At 44.6% G+C, this 26,449-nt stretch overlaps 2 protein-coding genes across 4 annotated transcripts in view; one reads left to right on the top strand and one right to left on the bottom strand.

Moving 5' to 3' along the window:
• LOC109929142 (dual oxidase 2-like) overlaps positions 1-26,449 on the bottom strand; it is a 702,670-nt gene that overhangs the window by 383,674 nt on the left and 292,547 nt on the right. The gene's annotated exons all lie outside the window — the stretch shown is intronic.
• ccdc33 (coiled-coil domain containing 33) overlaps positions 1-26,449 on the top strand; it is a 280,780-nt gene that overhangs the window by 246,607 nt on the left and 7,724 nt on the right. For both annotated transcript variants that reach the window (XM_048617213.1, XM_048617212.1), the window contains exons 17-19: positions 16,900-17,095; positions 18,238-18,326; positions 23,539-23,670. In XM_048617213.1, the coding sequence (XP_048473170.1) occupies positions 16,900-17,095; positions 18,238-18,326; positions 23,539-23,670 (417 nt within the window). The remainder of the gene's footprint in view (positions 1-16,899; positions 17,096-18,237; positions 18,327-23,538; positions 23,671-26,449) is intronic.

Genomic DNA, 26,449 nt, shown 5'->3' with positions numbered 1-26,449 from the left:
TCCGGATCCAACGCATCATCCTCCGACACTTCCGCCATCTGCAATCTGACCCCACCACCAAAGACATTTTTCCCTCCCCACCCTTGTCTGCTTTCTGGAGGGACCACTCTCTCCGTGACTCCCTTGTCCGCTCCACACTCCCCTCCAGCCCCACCACACCCGGCACTTTTCCCTGCAACTGCAGGAAATGCTACACCTGCCCCCATACCTCCTCCCTCACCCCCATCCCAGGCCCCAAGAAGACTTTCCACAAGAAGCAGATGTTCACCTGCACATCTGCCAATGTGGTATACTGCATTCGCTGTTCCCGTTGTGGCCTCCTCTACATCGGGGAAACCAAGTGGAGGCTTGGGGACCACTTTGCAGAACACCTACGCTCAGTTCGCACTAAACAACTGCACCTCCCAGTTGTGAACCATTTCAACTCCCCCTCCCATTCCTCAGACGACATGTCCATCCTGGGCCTCCTGCAGTGCCACAACGATGCCACCCGAAGGTTGCAGGAACAGCAACCCATATTCCGCTTGGGAACCCTGCAGCCCAATGGTATCAATGTGGATTTCACAAGCTTCAAAATCTCCCCTCCCCCTACCACATCCCAAAACCAGCCCAGCTCGTCCCCGCCTCCCTAACCTGTTCTTCCTCCCACCTATCCCCTCCTCCCACCTCAAGCCGCACCCCCATCTTCTACCTACTAACCTCATCCCGCCCCCTTGACCTGTCCGTCCTCCCTGGACTGACCTATCCCCTCCCTAACTCCCCACCCTACACTCACCTTTACTGGCTCCATCCCCGCCTCTTCGACCTGTCTGTTTCCTCTCCATCTATCTTCTCCTCTATCCATCTTCTATCCGCCTCCCCCTCTCTCCCTATTTATTTCAGAACCCCCTTCCCCTCCCCCATTTCTGAAGAAGGGTCTAGGCCCGAAACGTCAGCTTTCCTGCTCCTATGATGCTGCTTGGCCTGCTGTGTTCATCCAGCTCTGCACCTTGTTGTCTCTGGTCCCACTTGCCTGCGCTTGACCCGTATCCCTCCAAGCATTTCTTATTCATGTACTTATCCAAATGTCTTTTAAATGTTGTAACTGTACCCACACCCACCACTTCCTCTGGAAGTTCATTCCACACACGACCCACTCTCTGTGTAAAAAATGCTGCCCCCATGTCTTTATTAAATCTTTCTCATCTCACCTTAAAAAATATGCTCCTTGGAGTATGTAATCTCGGCTGGCACTTTGGTGGAGTACGGAGGGGGTGCTGCACTGTCACGGATGCTATCGTCATGATGTGATGCTGAGCTGAGGAAGCTGAAGACCAAGGAGCTTCCAGTGTCATCATTCAACTAGCACCACCAAGAGAGATGAACTAATGAACTTGTGTTATATGATGCCTTGCTGAGAATACTTTCCTTTGTAATGATGGTGACTATGTTCCAGTTGAGCTTCATTGCTTGCAGAACACCTGGGGATAGCCTGGGTTTACAAAATCTGCTAAATCAATGTAAGATTGCTCTTTCAAATTATAACCTTCACAAAATGCTATATCAACTGTGAAGTGCTTCAGGACCTCCTGAGCCACTGAGGTTCCAGTGAAATGTAGGTCAGTCAGTCTTTGTGAGAGGGTCTCTGGTTTGTGGTGGATGGATGTGAACAATTTATTTGTAAAACAAAATGTATGTTAACTCAATTAGGCGAATGATATAGATTGCACATTGGACTCTGATATAATAGACATTAATTTTGAACTAATTATTTGTTATTCTTACAGGAGTTATGTTTGGGTAAATCAGTCATTGTTCTACATGCACTGGTTGTTCACTGATAGACAAGGAAGACTGTTGTGTCTCTGGCATCAAACAAGCAGCAAAGACGCCTGATGATTTTATCAGCGTTTAAGATTCAAGGCAACCAGGCCAGAGCTTGATTTGTGACCCATATGATTGCTGTTATTTCAGCTTCATCATGAGCTGAACGTGCGGGAGCTGTTTTTTTGATTGAGGTTCTATCTCTTGTGTAATCATGAATCTTCCCTGTGAACATTTCAATTAGAAATGCAATTTCACTTCATAGACCCAGGGGAGGTCCAGAGCAGTCTTCAATCAGGCACCAATGATCACTTGAGCTGTCAGTCCACCACCAGGAATACACTAAAGATATTAGGAACCCTGCCTTTCCTGCTGCTTTGAGGCTGAACTTGGTGTCAATGCCAAAGAGATTTCTTTGTTTGCATTTCTTTTAAAAAAAAATTGCAAAATCTGAAACAAGCGTGATGGGAGCATATGAAAGGTCAGTCATGGGGAACATAAGAACAGAAGGTAAACATTTGGCCTCCCTAAGTATGCACACACCAATGGGTGGGATCATAATTGATGTACAGTAAGATTCCATTTATCTATGTTTGCTCTATATCCTTTACTACCATGACTGAACAGAAACTTATTAATCTCAGATTTAAGATTAATGCAGCCTAGCATCAATTGCCATTTGTGGAAGAGAGTTCCAAATTTCTACTGCCTTTTGTGCGTAGAAGTATTTGCTAATTTAACTCCCGAAAGCCTAGCCTCTAATGTTTAGGCTGTGTTTTTTTTGTTATTTTTGGGACAGGCCAGCATTTATTGTCCATCCTTATTTGCTCTTAAGGAGCAGTTTGTACCATACAAAGTGCACCAGAGTAGCAGAATAGAGTGCCGAGCACAGTGTTACAGCTGCAGAGAAGGTGCAGAGAGAGAGAGAGATCAGAATTAACACTTGAAAGGTCTGTTCAAAAATCTTATAACAGCAAGGAAGAAGTTGTTCTTGAAGCTATTTGTACGTTTTTCAAACTTTTTTTTATCTTCTGCCCAATGGAAGAGGAGGTTGAGAGTATAACCGGGATGGGAGGGGTCTTTGATTATGTTGATTGCTTTCCCGAGGCAACGGGATGTATACATGGAGTCAATGGATGGAAGGCTGGTTTGCATGATGGACTGTGAAGTGCTTCAGGACCTCCTGAGCCACTGAGGTTCCAGTGAAATGTAGGTCAATCAGTCATAGTTTTCTGTAGTTTCTTTTGTTCCTGGGCACAGCAGTTGCCAAACTATGCTGTGATACATCTGGATAGGATGGATCATCTATAAAAATTGGTCCTTGTGGACATGTGGAATTTCCTTAGCCTCCTGAAGAAGTAGAGACATTGAGGAAGAAGGGCACATGTGCCTAAGCACTCAGGCCTCAAGCCTATTCCAACATTTAGTTAGGTTGTAGCTGACCTAATTGTATCTCACTGCTTTACTTCTTTAAGATGCTTACCCTACAAAAATATTTTTGTTACCTAGGCTTTACTTTCTGTTGCTTGAATTAAATTGCTTTCATATCCCAGTAGGTTAAACTAGTTAAACCAGTAAAAGCAGCTGTGAATGACACCTACTGGTCTGACCCGTCATACATACCTCATAATGGAGCTCCAGTGTAACCTGTATGCTTATTTCCCAGTATTACTGTTTTTTCGCTGTGGTGTAGTATTTATGTTGGAGGTGTTGAGAAGTTGCGTTACTCTTCCTCCCTGTTTTCCACTCTTTCCAGTATTGGCTGCAGCCTCATTTACAAAAGACTCGCTCAGTAGGACATGAATAACACCCCAGAAGAACTTGCAGATATTTTCAGAGACGTTATTACCCACCTCTGGGGCTTGAACCCAGGCTTCCTAGCTCAGAACTAAAGAACTTGCAATTTACTTCATTTATCCTGCTGCTATGAAGTAGCCCTCTGTTAATAAGTGCTTTTTTACGATAGGGGATGGATGATTAAACAATTACTTCAAGGTAGACTAATTGCCTGTGCATAATTAAAATAGAATTCTGGTTTGGTTAGCATCAAGTTCAGTATGCCCTGGTGTTTGGGCTGAATGATCTATTTCTGATTATGAATGCTACATAATTAGTTCCACTCTCCTACTATTTCCCTGAACCAATGCTATTCTGTTCCTCTTCCTCAATGAGTGTCTGACGTTTGAAAGTTATTATTGGATCTGCTTCCATTGCTCTCTCTTACATTGTGGGTTTGCAGCCATCTTCTCTAGTTTAGTTCAAACCTGATGTAAAGGTGCCTTAGTCCCAGTGGAACAGCCATAGGGCTACCCTCTCATCCGAGAGAGAGAGAGATGACTGATGCTGAGTTTAATCTGGGGGTCACTATGCCTCAGGAAAGGGGATGGGTTGCGAAGGGGAGTCCTTCACTGTGACCTCAGCTGCTGCGTTTATTAAACCAGCACTGTTGGTATCACACTGCATCGCAAGCCAGCCTTCCCACCAACTGAGAGATAGTAAGAACTGCCGATGCTGGAGTTTGAGATAACACAGTGTGGAGCTGGAGGAACACAGCAGGCCAGGCAACATCAGAGGAACAGGAAAGCTGACATCAGGACCCTTCTTCAGAAATGGGGGAGGGGCAGGGGGCTCTAAAATAAATAGAGAGAGGGGAGACAGTGATAGCAGGTAGATAGCGGAGCAGATAGGTGGGAGAGAAGACATTCAGGTCAATGAGGCAGGGATGAGGGGGGTGCTGGTCTTGTGATGAGGTCGGGGGTGGGGAGATTTTGAAGCTAGTAAAGTCCACATTGAGATCATTGGGTTGTAGGGTTCCATGGCGAAATATGAGATGTTGTTCCTCCAGTTTCCGTGTGGCATCGTTGTGACACTGGAGGAGGCCCAGGATGGACATGTCGTCCAGGGAGTGGGAGGGGGAGTTGAAGTGGTTCGCAATTGGGAGGTGTTGTCATTTGTCGTGAACCGAGCATAGGTGCTCCACAAAGCAGTCTCGTAGTTGCGGATGGTGAGGAGGATTGCTGGAGGAGACTTGGGCAGAGAAACGGCAGATGGAGTTTAACGAGGCCAAATCATAAGATTTAAGGATATGGGACAAGTGCAGGAAATTAGGACTAGCGCATTTTTAGTGGTAGTTATGTCGGTGCAGATTCGATGGGCCAAAGGGCCTTTTCTGCGCTGTATCAATATGAAATGCGAGGTGATGCATTTTGGAAGGTCTAATGCAAGAGGGAAGTATTCAGTAAATGGCAGAAACCTTGGAAGCAATAATGTATAGAGAGATCTTGGCATACAGGTCCACAGTTCCCTGAAACACAATGAGATTAGGTAGTTAAGAAGGCATATAGGATGCTTGCCTTCATCAGTTGGAACATAAAAATTTGCAAGTCATGTTGCGGCTGTATAGAACTTTAGTTCGGAACCATTTAGGATATTGTGCACGCTTCTGGTTGCCACAGTATCTAGAAGGATGTGGAGACTTTGGAGAGGGTACAGAAATGGTTTAACAGGATATTGCCTGGTTTGGAAGGGATTTGCTGTGAGGAGAGATTGGACAAACTTGGTTTATTTTCATTCAATGTCAGAGGCTTAGGAGGTGCCTGATGAGGTTTAAAAATTATGGGAGGCAGGTATAGAATGGATAGTCAGAGTAGAAACGTCAATTACTGAGGGCCATAGGTTTAAGGTAAAAGTGAGAAAATTTAAGGGAGATGTGAGATGGAGCTATTTTACACAGAGGATGGTAAGCGCTTAGAATGTGCTGCCAGAGGAGATGGTAGAAACAGACACAACAGCATTTAAGCGGCATCTTGACAAATAGGGACACAAGGTTTTTGGTTTAGAAAAGGCATCATGTGCCAGCACAGGCTAGATGGGCCGAAAGGCCTGTTCCTGTGCTGTACTATTCTTTGTTCTTTGCTGTTTAGTGAGTAGGGTGTTTGGGTGGCTTTGTGTTTGCAATGAACACATCCAGATCATGGAGACAATTTTCTATATATTTGTGTGTGTGTGCGTGGGTGGGTGTGTATTTTTCTAAGCGTAAAGGCAATAGGGGTCAACCTTACAATCTGCATTATGTGCTTTGATGAGTGAAGCTATGCAGGAAGCTTGCTATGTCAAGTCAGCAGTGCAAAATGCATGAATACGTTAGACTTTCAACTGGAATAAATGGATGAATTAGTTGAGCATTGCAAATATGATCATTTAAACAGAAGCAACACCCTCCTCATTTAAAATTGAAATAACCCAAATGAATTATGTAAAAATGCAAAAAATGGAATTGAAAGATTTGATATTTTAATTTAAATATGCAAAATTGATGTGTGTCCTGAGCCTGGATTGTCTGGCTTACATTTTCCTTATTTAAACAAGAAGATAATTGTATGAAAATGACTTCAAAATTCTAAAGGCTTTGATTATAGAGCAGCACACCAATCCCTCTTCATAACATGCTGCTTTACATATCCTTTCAAATCTCTCTTTCGTGGACAGGTTATGCCTTTGTTCCTGTTTCAGACAGCTTTACCAGCTCAGATCAAGAAAATAAAGGTTTGCATTTATGCTTTACAGCCAATGAAGTCCTTTTGAAGTGTGGTCACTGTTGTAGGAAATAGGGTAGACAAGAAATGGAAGTAACTGAGACCATTAGCCATTCAAGCCCACTCCGTCATTTAATAAGGTCCTAGGCAATCTGACTACCCTTGACTCCACTTTCCCCATACCCTTTCATGGATTAATTTCTACAGCAACCTTTTTAAGGGAGGTGTAGTGGTAATGTCACGACTAGTAAGCCAGAACCCCAAGCAACACTTGTTCTGAGGACAAATGTTTGAAACCCACCATGGCAGATGGTAAAATTTGAATTCAACAATAAAAAAAATCGGGAATTGAAAGTTAGCCTAATGACAGCCTGCTGGTCATGGTAAAAATCCCTCTGATTCACTAAATATCCTTCAGGGAAGGAAATCTGAGTTCTGAGGAAGGGTCTTGGGACCCGAAACGTTAACTCTGATTTTTTTTTCTTCACAGATGCTGCCAGACCTGCTGAGCTTTTCCAGCAACTTCTGTTTTTATTCCTGATTTACAGCATCTGTAGTTCTTTCAGTTTTTACTAAGGAAATCTCCCAGTCTCGCCTACATGTGACTCCAGACCCACAGCAATGGGGTTGACTTTTTAGTGTGTTTTGGGAGACAAAGCAGGTTTATTTGAAATCACAAGCTTTTGGAGTGCTGTTCCTTGGTCAAATGAAGGAAGGAACAGCACTCTGAAAGCTTGTGATTTAAAATAAACCCCGTTGAGCTATAACCTGGTGTCGTGTGACTTTGTCCACCCCAGTCCAACACTGGCACCTCCACATCGTGGATAATGACCAGATCATAGCATCCCTTCGGCCCAACAAGTCCACACAGACCCTCAGAGAACCCCACTCATCCCCCTAATCTACACATCCCTGAACACTATGGGTAATTTAGCATGGCCAATCCACCTAGCCTGCATATCTTTGGACTGTGGGAGGAAACCGGAGCACCCGGAGTAAACCCACGCAGACGCAAGGAGAACGTGCAAACTCCACACAGACAGTCGCCCGAGGGTGGAATCGAACCCTGGTGCTGTGAGGCAGCAGTGCTAATCACTGAGACACCGTGCTGCCCTAAATAATCTGTTTTTGCTTTGTTGATTGAGGAATAACCATCTGGTCAGGCCACAGGAAATGTTCCTCTGTTCTTTGGATCTTTGGATCCCCCACCCTGCCAAGCAGCAGTTGCAGGCCCTCGGTCATTTCTGAAATACAACATCTTAAACACAGGAGCACTCCCTCTGTACTGCACTGGACTGTCAGCCTGGATCTTGGCGCTGAATTCCTGGAGTGAGGCTCATTCTTGCAAGCTTCTGACTTCGTGGCAAGAAACTGAGCCATCTGAAAAATGGCGTTTGCTCTTTTATGAATGATAACTGTCCTTTGTTGGTTAAAAGGCATTGTGTGATACACAATGATGTTTATGTCTTGCAGGCAGTTTCCATGAGAGGATCGGAGGATTTATTTGAACAGACAGGGCCTTTGGCAAGGAAGTTTTTTTTTGTTGAATAGCAATTGGGTAAATATAAGCGCCGTTCAGCTCATCCTTCTCATAGGACATTGTGTGGAGTACCACAAATTATTTATGCCAATCTTTGTTATAATCTGTGTTCCCATCAATCAGAGGCTGTGTTCCCTCAGCTCATTTTTTCCAGTTTATTATCCATTGAGTTTCTTCCAAAACCTGTGCCTCCAGTTTCTGCCAGGCTTGTATCACTTCAGGTCAAAGAAATGAAATTTGGTCAAAGCTTGCTCAAGCTTTGGTCAACAGCACTCCCTGTAAGTTCCCCTCCAAGCCATTCAACATCCTGGCTTGGAAATATATCACTGTTCCACAGTGTTGTTGGGTCAAAATCCTGGAATTCGCTCCCTAACGGCATTGTCGGTCAATCTACAGCACAAGGACTGCAGCGGTTCCAGAAGGCAGCTCACTACCACCTTCTCAAGGGCAGCTAGTGGCAGGCAATAAATACTGGACCCAGCCAGCAATGCGTGAGTGAACAATAAAAAAATGCTTCCTAGTATTGTCCTGGATATTGGCTGCTCAGTGTAATAAATCTGTGTTTGTATGGACAAGTTGCACAGTAATTTCCAGGCTGTATGAGTGGAAATCAAGAGTTAGCAGGTACAGAGTTCACACCTGCCTCTTGCCTAGTCCAGCTGTGTTATGAAGATCTCCTTATCTCAAAAGCTCAGTCTCTCCCTACCCCAAGGATGCTTTCAAAATGAGTAAGTATACTTTTGACAGTTTTTCCGAACAGACCTTGAAGTGCTAAGATTAGAAAGTCCTTCACATTCTCAGTGGTAGATGTCAGGTGCAGGAACGCCAGTCAACTGTAAAGAGCTGATGGTTACTGAGAGCACTGTTTCCTTATTTCCTTCGCGTAAGATGGTTCCAAGAGCCTGTTTCTCCCTCTGGGGCTGCTGGCTTCACTGACACACATTCTCCTGTCCAGCTTAGCTCTGCAGGACCTCCCCAAACTGGGAGCCCCCACAGCTGTGTCCTCAGAGAATCGTAGAGTCATGCAGTACCTTTGGCGCGTCGAGTCTGTACCGCTAAAAATACTTCCCACACTCGTCCCACTTGCCCCGCATTAGGCCTTGAATGTTATGACACTTCAAGTGCTCATCCAAACTTTTTCAAAAGTTGTGAGGTTTCCTGTCTCAACTACCCTCCCAGTGCATTCCAGATCCTCACCACCCTTGGGGTGAAAAGACATTTCCTCTCAACTTGCGTTTCACTTCAAAAGTGTGTCCCTTTGTTCTTGACCCTGCAACTAAGGGAGACAGCTACTCTCAATGTTCATGTCCCACATAATCTTAAATGTCTCAATCAGGCTTCCCAAATTGTCTCTGTTCCAGAGAAAACAACCCAAGCTTATCCAGCATCTCTTCAGCACTGAGCCAACATCATGGTGAATTCCCTTCGCACCCTCTCCAGTGCAATCACATCCTCCCTACAGCGCAGTGATTGGAACTGCGCACAGCTCTCCAGCTGTGACCTCACCAAAGTCCTGTACAGTTTCAACATAACCTCCCTGCTCTTATAATCTACGCCTCAACTGATAAAGACAGGCGTCCCGATTGCCTTGTTAACCCTATTAAGGTTAACCCTACCCTATTAATCCGTCTTGCCACCTTCAAGGATTTGTGGACAAGCATCCCTCTGTTCCTCTGAGCTTCCTACTGTCCTGCCATTCATTGAGTGCTCCCTAGTCTTGTTCCTTCTACTAAAGTGCATCACCTCACATGGACTGTGGTCAGGAGAGTGGGGCAATTTTGGCAACAAGTCTCACTGTGGTGGTGGTTGTGGAGCGATCGGAGGGGGGGACACAATGAGATTCGACAAGGTTTTGACACTCCCAGTGCAATTCTGGGGGTGTGCTGCACTGTTGGAGGCACTGCCATTCTGATGCAGCTTCTGGTCTCTTGGTCTGACATAGAAAGATTCTATGGCACTATGGGAAACTGTGGCTAATATTTGTCATTCATCAAGGGACGTCATGCCTGACAAATCTGTTAGAATTCTTTGAAGATGTAATGAGAAAGTTAGACAAAGGAGAGCCAGTGGAGGTGAAGGTGCCACACAGGAGGCTGCTTAACAAGATAAGAGCCGGTGGTGTTGGGGCAAGGTACTGGCATGGATAGATGATTGGCTGACTGACTGAAGTTAGAGCTTAGGGATAAAGGGGTCTTTTTCAGCAACTAGTGGGGTTCTGCAGGGGTCAGTGTCAAGACCACAACTATTCATGTTATACATTACTGATCTTGTCGAAGGAACTGAGGGCATTTTTGCTAAATTTGCAGATGACACAAAGCTAGGCGAAGGGACAGGTAGGGTTGAGGAAATGTGGATGTTGCAGAAGGACTTGGACAGGCTAGGAGAGTGGGCATAGAAGTGGCAGATGGAATACAATGTGGGAAGGTGTGAGGTTATTCACTTTGGTTGGCGTAGATGGTGTAGATTATTTGGTAGAGGTATAGATTATTTTCTAAACTGGGAAAGGCTTTGGAAATCTGAAGCACAAAGGGACTTGTGAGCAGTTTTGGGCCCCGTATCTAAGGATGTACTGGCCTTGGAGGGGGTCCAGAGGAGATTTACAAGAATGATCCTAGGGTTGAAGAGCTTGTCATATAAGGAGCAGTTGGGGGCTCTGGGTCTGTACTCAGTGGAGTTCAGAAGGATTGGGGGTGTGGAGGCGAGGTCTCACTGAAACGTACAGAATATGGGAGGCCTGGATACAGTGGATGCAGAGAAGATGTTACCACTAGTAGAACAGACTAGGACCTGAGGTCACAGCCTCAGAGTGAAGGGATGACCCTTTAGAATTGAGATGAGGAGGAATTTCTTCAGCCAGAGGGTGGTGACTCTGTAGAACTCATTGCTGCAGAGGGCTGTGGAGGCCAAGTCATTGAGAGTATTTAAGACAGAAGTATATAGGTTCTTGATTAGTAAGGGGATCAAACGGGAGAAGGCAGGAGAATGAGGTTGAGAAATAGATCAGCCATGATTGAATAATGGAGCAGACGTGATGGGCCCAATTGTGTAATTCTGCTCCTGTATCTTATTGCCTGATGTTGCCTGTTGTGTTTTGCACATTTACAGCATATGTAGTTCTTTTGGATTTTATCCAGAATGAACCAGCTGGGCTGAACAGGATAAATGCAAGGAAGATGTAGTTGATGACCAGGGGAGTCCAGGGTCACAGTCTAAGGATATGGGGTAGGCCGTTTGGGACTGAGATGCAGCAACGTTTCTTCACCAAGACGGTGGTGAGCTTGTGGAATTCACTGCCGCCAAAAGCAGTTGAGGGCAGAACATTAAATGTTTTCAATAAAGATTAAGATATAGTTCTTAGGACTAAAGAAATCAAAGGGGAGAAAATAGGAACAGGGTCCTGAGTTGGGTGATCAGCCATGATCATCTTGAATGGTGGAGCAGAATCACCTAGTCCAGTTTGTATTTTCTACGTGTCTAGGAATGACCTGCTTCTGCGCTGGTTGTTCGATTAGAATCTGTGTAATTAAATTGACTTCAGTAATTTATCTATTGGCTAAACTCTGAATGAAATATGTTGTGGGAGGAAATAGAATAGGTTCAGTTCAGTACCTTTGTCCCAAACCTACCACAGATTTTTAACACTTAGAAACAACCCTATCTCCAGTTCCATTTTATACCAAGAAACAAAAGCTTTGAAGAGAACAGACACTTGCAAGAAAGGTTGTAAAATCTGTTTCTTTTCTATAAAGCAATGCCTAGTCTAAATAATGACTTGATAACATAATTTACAGGGGAAACCTTTCTTCACATCCTAAGCCAATGTTGCTGCACTGTTTTAGGAGGATTGTAAATTTTCAGAGCCAGACTTTGTTGTAACAATTAAGGTCCTTCATTGAAAACCTAAACTTCTGTTGCAAATAGAAATCTAACCTTGTCCTCAAGAGTTATAAGTTGTGTTTTGTTTTTTCAAAAGGAGAACTTTTCCCATCATTCCACTCCCTCAGATAAGCTGACTGCCCTTGGGATTTCAGTCCATGTCACAAATTTGTAATGCTGGCCATGTGGGGGTGGAAGGGTCTACGATAGAGGAGGAGTTCAGACCTCACCAAGGACTACACTAGCAACAAAAGTAACACACATTGCATCCGCTACAGCGATGACGTTAACCATTATTTAATGGCTGGGAGTGTCTCACAGGTACACCAATCCTCCCACAGTCTTCAGTCACCACAAGGTTAACATGTAGTGGCATTAGGACCGATAGAGCTGGGGGTGTGGAGGAGGAGGAGAGGGTAGCAATAGGATTGATTGGATTGCACCACAGACAACCAACATGGACTTGATGGGCCGAATGACCTTCAGTGCTTGTAACAATTCTACAACACCCTTGACCTTCTGAACTTTTCAGTTCGATGCAGCATTCTTGGAAAATGGAGGCAAAGTGTGTAATTATCTTTTTTGTCAGCTCTCTGTATTTTAAATCCTTCTACAACCTCCTCAGCGCAGTGACCATATGTCCACTTGTGTTACTTCCCCTGTACTTTCTGTGCACTTACTTCCTATTCATTCTTCAGGCGGCTGTGACTTCAGCATCACTCTCTGGAATTCCCTTTCTCAGGAATTCCTCTTCTTTCTACCTCCTTCCCTACATTGTGCACGCTCCTTGAAAACCTCCTCACTCGCGAACCTCCTCTGAATATTGATGGAAAGAAAGGCTTCATTTACGTAGCACCTTTCACAACTTCAGCGCATTCCCAGGGCACACTGCACAGACCACGAATGCACGGCTGAGAAAAGAAACACGTTTCCGAAAGTTTTAGCCGCACACTCATCAGGACAAATGCAAGAATGCCAAATTCCCAACACGCTCAACAATTTATATTGCTGCAGGAATGGCTGCTGATTGGATGGCAATTTGAGTCTGATTGGCTGAGTTATTGCCATGGAGAAGACCAATGAGCGTGACCACTGTTGAAAGCCAGGGAAAATGCCAGCTGACTTTTGTAGAGCAAGATCCCACAAAGAGCAATGAGCTAACTGGCAGATTATCTGCTTTGTATTTATAAACAGTTGGTTGAAGGTTCAATGTTAGCCAGGCAAACTCCTTTTGTTCTTCTTAGGAACAATGCCAAGAGAACTTCTGCACTCATCAGGGCAGATAGAAGCTTGGTTTTGTGTTGCCCAATGTTCTAAAACCATACTTGTGACAGTGCAGCAACATTTTGACAACTTGTGGCTAAACTTATCACTTGTGCTGTTATTATTGCTGATTATTTGACACAATACTGTACACAGTGTGCTACACCAGGACACAGCACATTTCAACCTTGACGTACAAGAACGCAACCTTCCTACGGACAGTACAGTCTCGCAAACATGTGGGCTTTCTGAAAAGAAAGACTTGCATTTATCTTCTCCTCTTCTTTGGCAGTCTCTTGGGACTGAGAATGACTTCCTTTCTGTCTGGAGTTGTGGCTCCTGAGGTGACTAAGCAGCCCAATACTGAACCCACACACCCTGCCCCAGGTGGGTGGGTAATGTATGAAGAGGTGGCTGGGTGGATGAGGTGCACACTTTAATATTTTGGCCAAATCTGCTATTTGTATTTGGCTTCGCCTGAGCTTGTTGGAGATGTGAGGTATGGTTGGCACTTCCATGGGTACTTCTTCTCCAGTGCAGGCTAACGATTCCACAAGTTGTTGAGGATATTTGCAGTCTGTTTTTCAGGGAGACTTTGAGAACAATGTTTTCTCTCAGATATAATCAGCTTTACTGAATTAATCAGCCTGGAATATTGTCTTCTCTGTACATCCTTGTTCTGATATTGGCCTGTTTTTGGACAAAATTCTTCACATAAAGAGCAGTTAAAAAAAAGTCCCAGCCTATTTTTATAGCTCAAACCGCCCATTCCCAACAGCATCCTGGTAAATTTCTTCTGAACCCTCTCCAGCTTAATAATATCCTTTCTATAACACGGAGACCAGAACTGGGCACAGTACTCCAGAAGTGACCTCACCAACGTCCTTTACAACCTCCACATAATTTCCCAACTCCTAACCTCGAAGGTCTGAGCAATGAAGGCAAGCATGCTAAATGCTTTCGTAACCACCCTGTCTACTTGTGATCAAATTTCAAAGGATTATGTACCTGAACCCGCAGGTCACTCTGTTCTACAACACTCCCCAGGGCCCTACCATTAATTGTATAAGTCTGCCTTGTTTGTTTTACCAAAATGCAATATCTTGTACGTATCCAAATTAAGCTGCATCTTGGAACTAGTTTAGTTTGGTTGGCATGGTCTAGTTGGACCGAGGGATCTGCTTTCATGCTGTATGACTCTATGACTTAGTATAGCAGCTCAGAGACATGGCAGTGTTGAACCCAACAGCAGATTACAGTAAAACCTGTGCCTTCACTGTTCTTGCACTGTGGGTAGGATGGAGAGAGCCTTGGTAGGAGAGAGCAGTTTGAACTGCAGAACTTGCAGTGTGTTTGTAAGTGACAGAATGGTGAGGAGTTTGTTGTGAATCTCCATGGGCAGGAGCTATTACACTTTTAGTGTCGATCTGGTTTTAATTTAGAGTCTGCTAACTGTTCTATGCTCACTGTGCTTCGACCACAAGAAATAGGAACAGGAGTCTGTCCTCCAGCTTACTCCGCCATTCAATAGGATCACGGCTGATCCGACATTCCTCACAGCCACATTCTTGAAAATAACTCTTGATTCCTCAACTGATCAAGAATATGTCAATCTCAGCCTTAAATATACACAAGGACTCTGCCTCCACAGCTCTCTGTGGCAAGGAGTTCCAAAGACTCACAACCCTCTGAGAGAAGAAATTCCTCCTCATCTCAGTCTTAAATTGGCGCCCCTTTGTTCTGAGACTATGCCCTCTGGTCCTATACTCTCCCACAAGGGGAAACATCCTTTCAGCATTTCCTTTGCCAGGTCCCTTGATTGCTTAAGCCTGGGTGTGGACTCAGAGCAAAGGAAACAAATACCTCTGAAACTACGAATGGTTGAGCTGAAAGCATGTTTGCAGACATTTTGCGATTGCAGAGTTGTTTTAGAACTCTTGTCCATAAAACTGTTTAACATTTAGAAACAACTGTCATTTCAACCTTGCTCTAGAATTTGTAAAATAATCAACATGTTTGAGAGAAAGAGAGAAAAAAGTACAGAACTGGAAGAGCCAAATGGCAATGGGAATAGAGCGAACACAAAATGGACAAAACACTGGGCTGGCAAGGCTGGGCAATGAACATGTAGATCATGTTAATTACCATGGTGACCAATAATAAGGACAAAAAATATTTTTGCCCATTGATAAATAGTGTCATGCAATTAACATGGATCAGTTTGACAACGTTAGAGTTGATGAAATCATAATGTTAGGCTGATACAGCCACTCAATAATGTACATTCTGATATTTATTTTGTTTGCAAACTTATTTAATTGCAACGTGATTAACGTTTGGCACAAAGAAAGCTCAGAACATCATGAAATCAGGGAGCTCAATGTCACAGTTGAGATAGAGTAAGTTTGTCAAGGACATAGATGTGATTGCTTATCTGTTCCTGTGCGTTGCATGTGAGGAAAGCTATTTAATATTGCCTGATATCTACTATCCCACTACTGATGGTGTTACTCTGACAATCCTTTTAACAATAAGGTTTATGGGTTCAGTGGATCAGACACTGACTTGTTACCAGTGTTAACATTGACTTGTTTCCTCTGGGAGGAGAGTTCAGAAGTGGGTGAAAGGTTCAAGTCGCCAGTGATTGTAAGGGTCCCAGTGTTTCGGGTGATAATCCCCTGCTTCTGAGTTAAAAGTGCACAGACTTGGGTCTTTGCCTGTGCTGTGGGATGCTGCACTGTTGGAGGTGTTGCCTTTCTGGTGAGGCAATCACTAGGGAGCTGACTGAGTGTCCCAGGCAACTTGTAGGTGGCAGGCAGGGTTTGGGAAGGTGGGAGATGTGTTAACTTGGAGCAAAATTCTGAGCTTCTGGATAATGTAGTCTCTTTATTTTTATGGACAGAGCTAACCCCACCCCCCTTGCCCACCCCAACCCCATCCCCACCCCGGGACAAATCAGACTCTGAGTGTTCCCCTCCATGGGGCTCTGCATCTCTCCCTTCTATTCCATCAATGAAGGTTTCCGAGTCTGGCTGAAACAAAAGGGAAGGTCGCAGGTTACCACTCTCCCCTACTCAGATGTCATGTTCCCCTCCCCATCCCGGCTTCAAGTTCCTCTCAGGTGCCTGAGGAGTCATAGAGTCATAGAGGTGTTACAGCATGGAAACAGACCCTTCGGTCCAACTCGTCCATGCCAACCAGATATCCTAAATTCACCTATGCCTCTCATTCTAGATTGCCCCACAAGAGGAAACATCCTCTCTATGTCTACATTGTCAATCCCCTTTTAGTATCCTACTTACCTCAATGAGATCTCCTTTCATTCCTCTAAACTCTAGTGGGTATAAGAAGCCTATGAGAAGCCTTTCATCTCTGGAATTTATCTGGTGAACCTTTAAACTGCCTCCAATACAGTTACATTCTTCCTCACGTAAGGGGCCCAAAATTGCATGCAGGACTACAGAAGCAATTTCATTAATGCCTTGCACAATTGAAACAATGCTTCCCTACTTTACTCCATTCCTTTAGGAATAAACATCAACATTCCACATGCCCTCCCTATTACCAGCTGTATCTCAGCTCCTCACTTGGAATGGTATCGCTGTTCCGTCAGTGTCTTGGGATCCAGATCCTGGAAATTCCTCCCTAACAGCACTTGTGTGTGTCCCTACACCACAGGGACTACAATGAATCAAGAAAGCTCAGCAGCACCTTGCAAGGGAATTTGAGATGGGCAGTAAATGTCAGGCTTGCTGCTGTTATCCACACCTATGACTTTACTGGTGGGTGAGGGTGTGAATTAACTCACTGGTTGCTAATGTCAGAAAGCATGCTCTCGGGAAATTGAAGTTGCGATTATGCACTCTGTGTGTGTTCTGGCAGGAGTTGGATAATTACCGGACTGCAATGCAGAAGATGGCTGAAGACATCATTAACCTGAGGAAAGACGTCGCGAGGTTGGAGGTTGAAAACAGCAAACTGCGGAGCGAGCTGAGCTCCCATCAAGACCTCGGCCGCATTCTACTGGACGACACCGACATCGATGTGATGACAAAAGCAGAAATAGCTGACAGAATAGGTCTGGTACCCGTCACTGTGAGCATAATGTTGAGATAAAATAAGTGATCTTGTCCCTGGTCTATCCCACGGTACAGTTTTCTTTGGGTTATAGAATCCGTACAGTGTGGAAAGAGGCCATTCAACCCATGAAGTCTGCACTGACCCTCTGAAAAGCACTTTTTTAATTCACGTATAGAATGTGGGCATCGCTGGCCAGGCCAGCATTTATTGCCCATCCCTAATTGTCCAGAGAGGCGTTTAGAGCCAACCACATTGCTGTCGGTCTGGAGTCAGATGTAGGCCAGACCAGGTAAGGATGACAGTTTCCTTCCCTAAAGGACATTAGTGAATCAGATGGGGTTTTCTGACAATCAACAGGTTGTGGTCATCTTTAGACTCTTCATTCCAGTTTTTTTTTATGTTGAATTTAAATTCCACCATTTGCCATGGCAGGATTGGAACTGGAACATTAGCTTGGTTTCTGGATTAATAGTCAAGCAATAATACCATGAGGCCATTGCCTTCCCTATCCCAGTAACCCCATATTTATCATGGCCAATCCGTCTGACCTACACATCTTTGGACCATGGGAGGAAACAGGAGCACTCGGATGAAACCCATGCAGACACAGGGAGAATGTGCAGAATTCACATGGATATTTACCCAAGGGTGGAATTGAGCCCAGGTCCCCTGGCGTTATGAGGCAGCAGTGCTAAACACTGTGCTAACCCAGTTATACTGTCTAACAATGCCAGTAACAGTCTTTCACAGCTGGTTGATCAACACCCACATCCCATGAGAGAATATTAAACACGCTTTCTGTTCAGAGGTTAAAGAGCTATCCACTGAGTAACTCAACAGCATTGTGCCTATTTTATTAAATTAAGCTGAACCCACCTCTATCATGTCGCAGATATTGGGTCTACTTTTCCTGGGAGGCGTTTTTATTTTGTACTTAACTTTCTGTCTACAGAAGGAGAACAATCTGTCCTTCAGGCCTGTGATAACTCTTTGGTAAACAACTGTTCTTAGTCCCCCTGTTGCTGGATTAGTAAAGGGAGTGGTTCTAGTGGCTATTAGAAACCTGGATCATCTAAATTGTGTGGGTATGGAACTGTTTCAACCTCCTGTCATTTGTACCTTTGCTTATTTGGCTTCCAGTTTTATTAAGGCAGAAACTGGCCACAGAGACTGCGGAGCTTCTGAATTGCAAAGACAAAGTGCAGCAGCTTCAGAATGAATTGATACGGGTGAGTCATGAGGGATGGAAGGATGTTGTGTGGATGATATTCTTTTTAAGGGCCCCATGCTGCCCAAGAACTAAGCCAGACAAACCAGGGAGGTCTCTGCCTTGATGCCTCACCTACATATCCAGGGACTCGGGTGGCACAATGTCATAGTGGTTAGCACAGCTACCTCTCAGTGCTGGGGACCTGGGTTCAATTCCACCCTCAGCCAACTGTCTATGTGGAGTTTGCATGTTTTCCCTGTCTTTATGTGAGTTTCCTCCCAAAGTGCAGGCTAGGTGAATTAGCCATGGGGAATTACAGGGATGGGATGGGATGGTATCTAGAAGGGATGTCCTTCAGAGGCTCAGTGTGGGCTCAATGGGCCAAATGGCCTGCTTACACACCATAGGGATGCTATGATTTGAACACCTTCCGTCCATAGACACTCAATTGATATGATGTAGGTGTCCATTTGCATTGGGAATGTGGGAAATAAGATCATACCATTCATTCACCCCGCAAGCTTGCTGCACTGTTTGTTTAGATCACATCTGATCTAGATGAATGGTTAATGACCATGGACTGAACTTTCTTGGCCCCATATTGAGCGTTGGGGGTGGAGGGGGAAGGGTAACGATGTGGAGATTTGGAGTTAAGGGGCTTGTGTTGGAATGCGTCATCCATGTTTTCCCACTGCTTGGGAATTTTCCCACGTTGGGACTGGGCTTCAGATTATCTTTTTGAAATAATTTTTTGTGGTAGTGTGTGTGTCACTGGCTATGCTGGCATTTATTGCCCGTCTCTATGTGTACTTGAGAGTATGGTGGTGAGCTGTCGTCTAGGAGCAATGCTATCCGTCTCGTAACTATCGCAGTTTTGGTACAACTGAGGGGCTTCCTGGGCCATTTCAGAGGGTAGTTAAGAATTGACCCCATTGCCATGGGTCTGGAGTCATGTGTAGGCCTGACCAGGTAAGGATGGCGGATTTCCTTCCCTGAATGAATGTATTAGATGGGTTTTTATCATAATCATTAATAGTTGTCATGGTCACTATTACTGAGGCTAGCTTTCCAGATTCTTTTGAAAGTTAATTTCAACTTAAATTCCACCAGCTGCAATGCTACGGCCCAAACCCATGTCTACAGAGCATAATCCTGGTCCTCTGGGTTAACAGTACAGTCACATTGCCACTCGATGACCTTCTCCCCTATTAAACTCTGTGGAGGCAAATTATGAATTGATATCAATGAGGCCCCACTGCGGGTGATTTGTTTTGGCCTGTCTGATGTATTGTTGCAGGTGGAGCATCACCAAACCCCTCCCAAAGCTGCCGCGAGTGGTGCTTGCCAGCTCAACAGACTTCCTTCTAAATTCAAACAGCCAGGTGATTGGAGTCTCTGTACACCAATCACTGGGCTATTGGCAGAAAAGGCTACATGCATGCCCCAGTGATTCATCTAAAAGAGTTTCCCTGCACACTTGCAAAGTAAGACTTTCCATCCAAACTGTTGCAAAATTTAACAGCTCACACACACACACACGTACACGTACACTCCATTTGTATCCATACTTTGATGGTGCCTGTACTTCCTGGTGCTGTTTTCCCTTTTTGCCCCCTACCCATGTCTGACATGCACTGAAAATATTCGGAATTGAATGCCAACAGTGACCATGAGACTGGCTTTTGTAGGATCCCTACAGTGTGGAAGTAGGCCATTCAGCCCTCCGAACCCTCCCAAAAGCATTCCACCAGGCCCACTATTTCCCATGGCTAACCCACCGAGCCTGCACATCCCTGGACACTATAGCACGGCCAATCCACACATTTTGGGAGCATCGAGAGGAAACTCACACAGACACAGGGAGAATGTGTATACTCCACACAAACAGTCACCCAAGGTTGGAATTGAACCTGGGTCCCTGGCGCTGTGAGGCAGCAATGGTAACCACTGAGCCACCGTGCTGCCCATTTCTGGGTTTGGTCATATGTACAGCAATCACTGCCCAACAGTAATTGCCCTTGAGAAGGTGGTGGGGTACGATAATCCACTGCAATCTGTGTGGTATAGGGGCACCCATGGTGTTGCTGAAAAGAGACTTTTGACCCAATGATAATGACCAAACCGTGATATGAATTTTCACCCTCGAGGTGTTTAGTGAGAATTCGGGAAATTTCTGGTTCCACCTGCCCACCTTGGGATAGAGGACGGGTTGTTACTCTCCGGGAGCAGTTATGGGCTGCAGTTGTGCCAGTTGACCGAGGAAAGAAATGGCAGGTAGTCACAGGGACTGCCGAGTACTGTTGTAGGCTCTTTAAAAGGTGCGCTGTGGATTTGTGGGACTTAGAATTAGTTAGAATAAAACCGGAAAGATCCTGCTGCCAACAGCCAACAAACCCTTTCCCTCTACTGTATGCTCCCCATGCCTCATCAATTCTACATGATGCCCTCCCACCAACCACCCATGGCTCCTCACACTTGCATTTAGATGTTTCTGCCAAAATCACAGAATGAAGTTTGGCAGAGACACCAGAAAACCATTAGTCTGTTGAAATGCTAGAGACTCGGGGAAAACCGCTTGATTGGCAGCTCTGGCTGTCTGATCTCCACAATCCATTTCAATGTTCATAAACACAGCATTAAGATATTTCAAGTTTCAGCAGTTGATACTTTAAAGGGTCTGGATGGCATATTTCTTTACTTGGTTGAAGTGAAAACAATTTGTTTTAAAATAAGGCAGAAAGTTATCAATGAACAGCATTGTTTAAAGTATTTTTAATTACTCATCCTACTGTCAATCATTGCTTGTATAGTGTGTTGGGTAGGTGAATGGGCATTGATGTGCTATAGATTGTTATGGGTGTATGAGAGGTTTTAGGGATTACTCGGGTGATTTGGTGAGCACACCTTGGCGTGGAGGTATGGGGGGGTGGTGGTGCCATAGGGATTATTATGGAGGGCATACTTTGGCATGAGGCCATGACATACCAAAAAGGGTGATGAGAGGCATAATCTGGCATTGGAAGGAGGAACTAGGAAGGACTTACCTTTCAATAAGTTGCCTTGGACATGCCAACTCCCTCATGCAGACTGTACTTGTGATGCCTCTGAAGTATCATGAGCTGGGACAGCACGGTGTTTCAGTGGTCAGTGCAGCTGCCTCCCAGCGCCATAGACCCGGGTTTGATCCCACCCTCAGGCAACTATCTGGTGGAGTTTGCACATTATCCCTGTGTCTGAGTGGGTTTCCTCTTGGTGCTCCACTTTCCTCCCACAATCCACAGGTTAGGGTGGATTGGCCATGCTGAATTGCCCATAGTGTACAGGGATGTGTAGGCTAGGTAGATTAGCCATGGGAAATGCAGGGTTACAGGTGGGTCTGGGTGGGATGCTCTTTGGAGGGTTGGTGGGGACTGAATGGCCTGCTTTCACACTGTAGGGATTCTATGATTCTTTGGAAAAACTGGCCTGTCTGCAAGAACATTGTGAAGGGCTGGGCCATGTCCATCCCCTCAGTGGAGCTGGCCAGGTTAGGGATAGCAGGGCATGGACTTGTGACCCAAACCAGTCTGCGCTCTTAACGGGAACTCCAAAATATCAGGAAACTCTGGGAATGAGGTCAGGAATCCCAGCGTTGGGACATGTCGCCATTTATAAAGGGATCCTCAGTCATCTTGACTTGGCAGAAATCCAAGCTATAATTCCAAGTCAGCATGGTGTGTGTGGGGTCTGGAACTCACAGGTGGTGGTGTTGCCGTCTGTCTGCTGCCCTTTTCCTTCCAGGAGGTTGAGATGGGAGGTTTGGAAGGTGCTGGCAGAGGAACCTTGGTGAGCTGCTGCAGTGCATCTTGTAGACACTACACACTGCTGCTACTGGTCAAGGGAGCAAAGGAAGCCAAAATGTGAATAGAGTGCCTGTCAAGAAGTCTGCTTTGTCCTGGATGATACCAAGCTTATTGAATGCTAGACCATAAGATGTAGTGGCAGAAGCAGGCCATTCAGCCCATCAGTCTGCTCTGTCATTCATGACCGATCTGATAGTCCTCAACTCCACTTTCCTGCATTTTCCCCATAATCCTTGATTCCCTTACAGATTAAAAATCCCTCTTACCTCAGCCTTGAATATACTTAACCACCCAACCTTTACAGCCCTCTGTGGTAAAGTATTCCACAGATACATTGTCCTCCGAGAGAATAAATTCCTCCTCAGTGCTGTCTTAAATGGGCAACACCTTATTCTGAGGTTATATCCTTTGGTCCTAAACTCTCCACATCCCTGTTAAGCCCCCTCAGAATCTTGTATGTTTCAGTAAAGGTCTCCTCTCATTCTTCTAAATTCCAATGCATACGAGCCCTACCGACTCAACCTCTCTTGATAGGTCAGTCCCTCCAGGATCAGCCGAGTGAACCTTCTCTGGAATGCCTCCAATGCCACTGTATCCTTCCTTTTTAGGTAAACCTAAAACTTAGTGTTCTTAGAGCTGCACCTATCCTGGCAAATGGAGAGATTCAATCACACCACTGGCTATGATATTATAAAGAATTGACCCAGATGAAATTTGATTTGTGGAGAGTGGTAGGCACTAAGTATTAAATATCTGCAAATTCTTAGCATGGTGCAGCTCTGACAAATATGTTTTGAAATATTGACATTTAATATTGTGTCCAGATTTCATTGGTGAATAATGGCTATAATCATTATCCTGGAGAGCCAAGGGAGCTGGTCAACAAAGATAAATGTAAGAACTTACAAGAAAGGTTTTAAGGAGGCTGTGTCTGCTTTTTAGTGCAGAAGAGAACACTGCAAGCTGATCAAATTGAAACTTCTAATGTTATGAATTGGATAGACAAAATTGATCCTGGGGATATTGCTCATTGTGCTGAAGGATTGAAAAGAAACACAAATTAAATAGATTTGTGGAATGAGTTATGAGGAAATGTTAATGGAGAGGATAGTGTGAAACGGGAATGAGAGGCAGTCTGGGACAGAGTATTATCTGAGAGATATGGTGAACATTTGATTTTCTGCCCTGATCTTACAAAAAAGTAATACTCTTGTTGGATTTTTAAAAAAAAATTATTCATGGGATGTGGGATTCCCTTGTTGGACCAGCATTTATTGCTCATCCTTAGTCCCCTAGTGTGCTTCTCACATTCCTAATCTAAGCTTTAATGTCTGGCATCATGACTATCTTTGTTCATTAAGACCTCTGCATCATTGTTGCTTGTTCTAGAAAAATGACCGTGAAGCTGAGCTTTTGAGGTCACAGAAAGCCCATCAGCAGCAGTTAGCTGTGCTACACAAATACCATGAAAAAATGCACAAATCAAAGATTCTGGAAGACACTATACGGCAGCAGGAAAAGGTAATAAAATTGCTGAAGGCATGCAGAGTTTCTAATGTACACAAAATCAAATTTTTAAAGAGACATGCATCTCATTTGGGTTTTGGGGAGGTTTAACATAACTTTCGATTTAACAGATCCTGCCAAATTGTGTTTTTATTTATCGATTCACAGGATGTGGGTGTCACCGGCTGGATCAGTATTTATTCATCATCCCTAAGTGCCCTAGAGAAGGTGGTGAGCTACCTTCTTGAACCACTGTAGTCCATGTGATTTATATACTCCCACTGTGATGCCGTGGAAGGAGGTCCAGGATTTTGATGCAGCAACATAGGGTGGTATGGAGGCTCAGTGGTTAGCACTGCTGCCTCACAGCACCAGGGACCCGGGTTTGATTCCATTCTTGGACTACTGTGTGGAGTTTGCATATTCTTCTCCATGTTTGCATGGGTTTTCTCCCGATGTTCCAGTTTCCTCCCACAGTCCAAAGATGTGAAAGCTAGGTGGTTTGGCCATACTAAGTTGCCCATAGCGCCCAGGGATGTGCAGGCTAGGTGGGTTAGCCATGGGAATTGCAGGGTTACAGGGTTAGTGTGGGTCTGATGGGATGCTCTTCGGATGGTCAGTGAGGACTTGATGGGTCGAATGACCTGCTTCCACACTGTAGGGATTCTATGAATGACATTGAAGGACTAGGAATAGAGTTCCAATTCAGGATGGTGGGTTGTTTGGATGGGACCTTGTAAGTGGTGGTGCTCACATGTGACTCCAGCCCTTGTTCGTAAACGTTGCAGGTTTGAAAGGTCGAGGGAGCCTCAGTGAGTTGCTGTGCTGCAGCTTGTAGATGCTATACACTGCTGTTACAATGCATTGTTAGTGAGTGATTTTGGGCTGGTAGGTTGCCATTCAAGTGGGCTACTTTGTTCTGGATGGTGTCAACTTCTTCACTGTTGTTGGAGCTGCACTTAACCAGGCAAATGGGGAGCATTCCATCGCACTCCTGAATTGTGTCTTGTAAGTGGTGGATAGCCTTTAGGATGTCTGGAGGTTAGTGACTCACCACAGAATTCCCAGCTCCGGACTTGTTCACATAGCAAGTGTTTATTTGGCTGATCCACTTCAGTTTCTGGTCCTTGGTAACCCCCAGGATGTTGATGGTACGTGATTCAGCGATGATATAGCCATTGAACATCGTGGGGTGATATTTGGATTCTCTTATTAGATACAATCATTACCTGGCATTTGTATACTGCAAATGTTACATGCCATGATTCAGACCAAGCTGAAATATTGTCCAGGTCTTGTACCAATACAGGGGCTACTTCAGTATCTAAAGAATTGTGAATTGTGCTGGCCATTGTGCAGTCACCAGTAAACATCCCCATCACTGACCTTATGATGAAGAGAAGGTCATTGATGAACAGTTAAAGATGGTTGAACTTGGATCTCATTGGTGTATTGTCCAATATCAATTATGATGGAACATTTGTACATCAGATGCACAGATTAAATTGAATTTACAGCATAGGATCAGGCTATTTGACCCAACGGGTCTTTGTCCATGTTGATACTCAACATGCATCTCCTCCCTCGCTGCTTCTTCTGATTGGATATATTGATGAACATGAGATACTTATGCCTCCTAGTTTTGGATTCTTGCACAAGTGCAAGTATTTTCTCTACATTTACCTGATCAAATTTGGAGGCGATTCTGAGAAACAGGATCTATGTGCGTTTCGAGAGACAAGTACTGATTAGGGAGAGTCAGCATTTGTTTCTATAAATATATAAAACGAAAAAGAGTAGCTAAAGTAAACGTTGGCCCTTTAGAGGATGAGAAGGGGAATTTAGTTATGGGATATGATGAAATGGCCGAGGCATTGAACAGGTATTTTGTATCAGTCTTCACAGTGGAGGACACTAATAACATCAGAGATAGTAGGAACTGCAGATGCTGGAGAATCCGAGACAACAAGGTGCAGGGCTGGATGAACACAGCAAGCCAAGCAGCATCATAGGAGCAGAAAGGCTGACGTTTCGGGCCTAGACCCTTCATCAGAAAAGCCTTCTGGTCTGCCCTGTGTCAGTATCTTGTAAATAACCTTGGTTCTGTTAGCTGTGGATGTTGGATCCTTTATTCTCATCAGTGGCTGCCATAGCATAGCTGCCGGTTTGTGGGCTACAATGATTCCTAGGGGGCGGAGTAATCTGGTGGTCATTTCAGATTTGTCCTTAATGTACAGTAGGGTGACTAGTGCCACTGGATGTGTTGTATCTTCCTGTTGTGTAGGTATCGGAGGACTACACTTTTTCGGGTAACCAGACACAGTCTCAGGATATGGGGTAGACCATTTCGGATGAGATGAGAAAAGATTTTTTCTTTCAAAGGGTAACAAACCTTTGGAATTCTCTACCAGAGAATGCTGTGGAGGCAAAGTCACTCAATAGAGTCAAAATAGAGATTGATAATTTTTTGTTTAGAATTTGAAGGCATGAAGAGAATGTAAGAATGTGTCATTGAGATGGAGGATCAATAATGATCAGATTGAATGTTTGTGCAGGTTCAAGGGGTCAAATAGCCTCGTTTCTATGTTTTATTTCCCATTTCGGCCCACAGTCAGAAGCACAGAAAAATAAAAGGACATGGTCTTTACAATGTTTAATTGTATTGCAATCCAAACACCCCTAGTAATGCACTCAAGTTTCAGCCTGCCCTTAATTAGAGGGGAAAGGAGTCAAAGCTACAACAAAGGACAAAGAACAAAGAAAATTACAGCACAGGAACAGGACCTTCGGCCCT

Source organism: Rhincodon typus, chromosome 36, assembly GCF_021869965.1.
Source record: "Rhincodon typus isolate 14 chromosome 36, sRhiTyp1.1, whole genome shotgun sequence".
Taxonomy (NCBI): domain Eukaryota; kingdom Metazoa; phylum Chordata; class Chondrichthyes; order Orectolobiformes; family Rhincodontidae; genus Rhincodon; species Rhincodon typus.
Note: the sequence above shows the minus strand (reverse complement) of the source record. Positions and strands in the feature narration are given on the sequence as shown.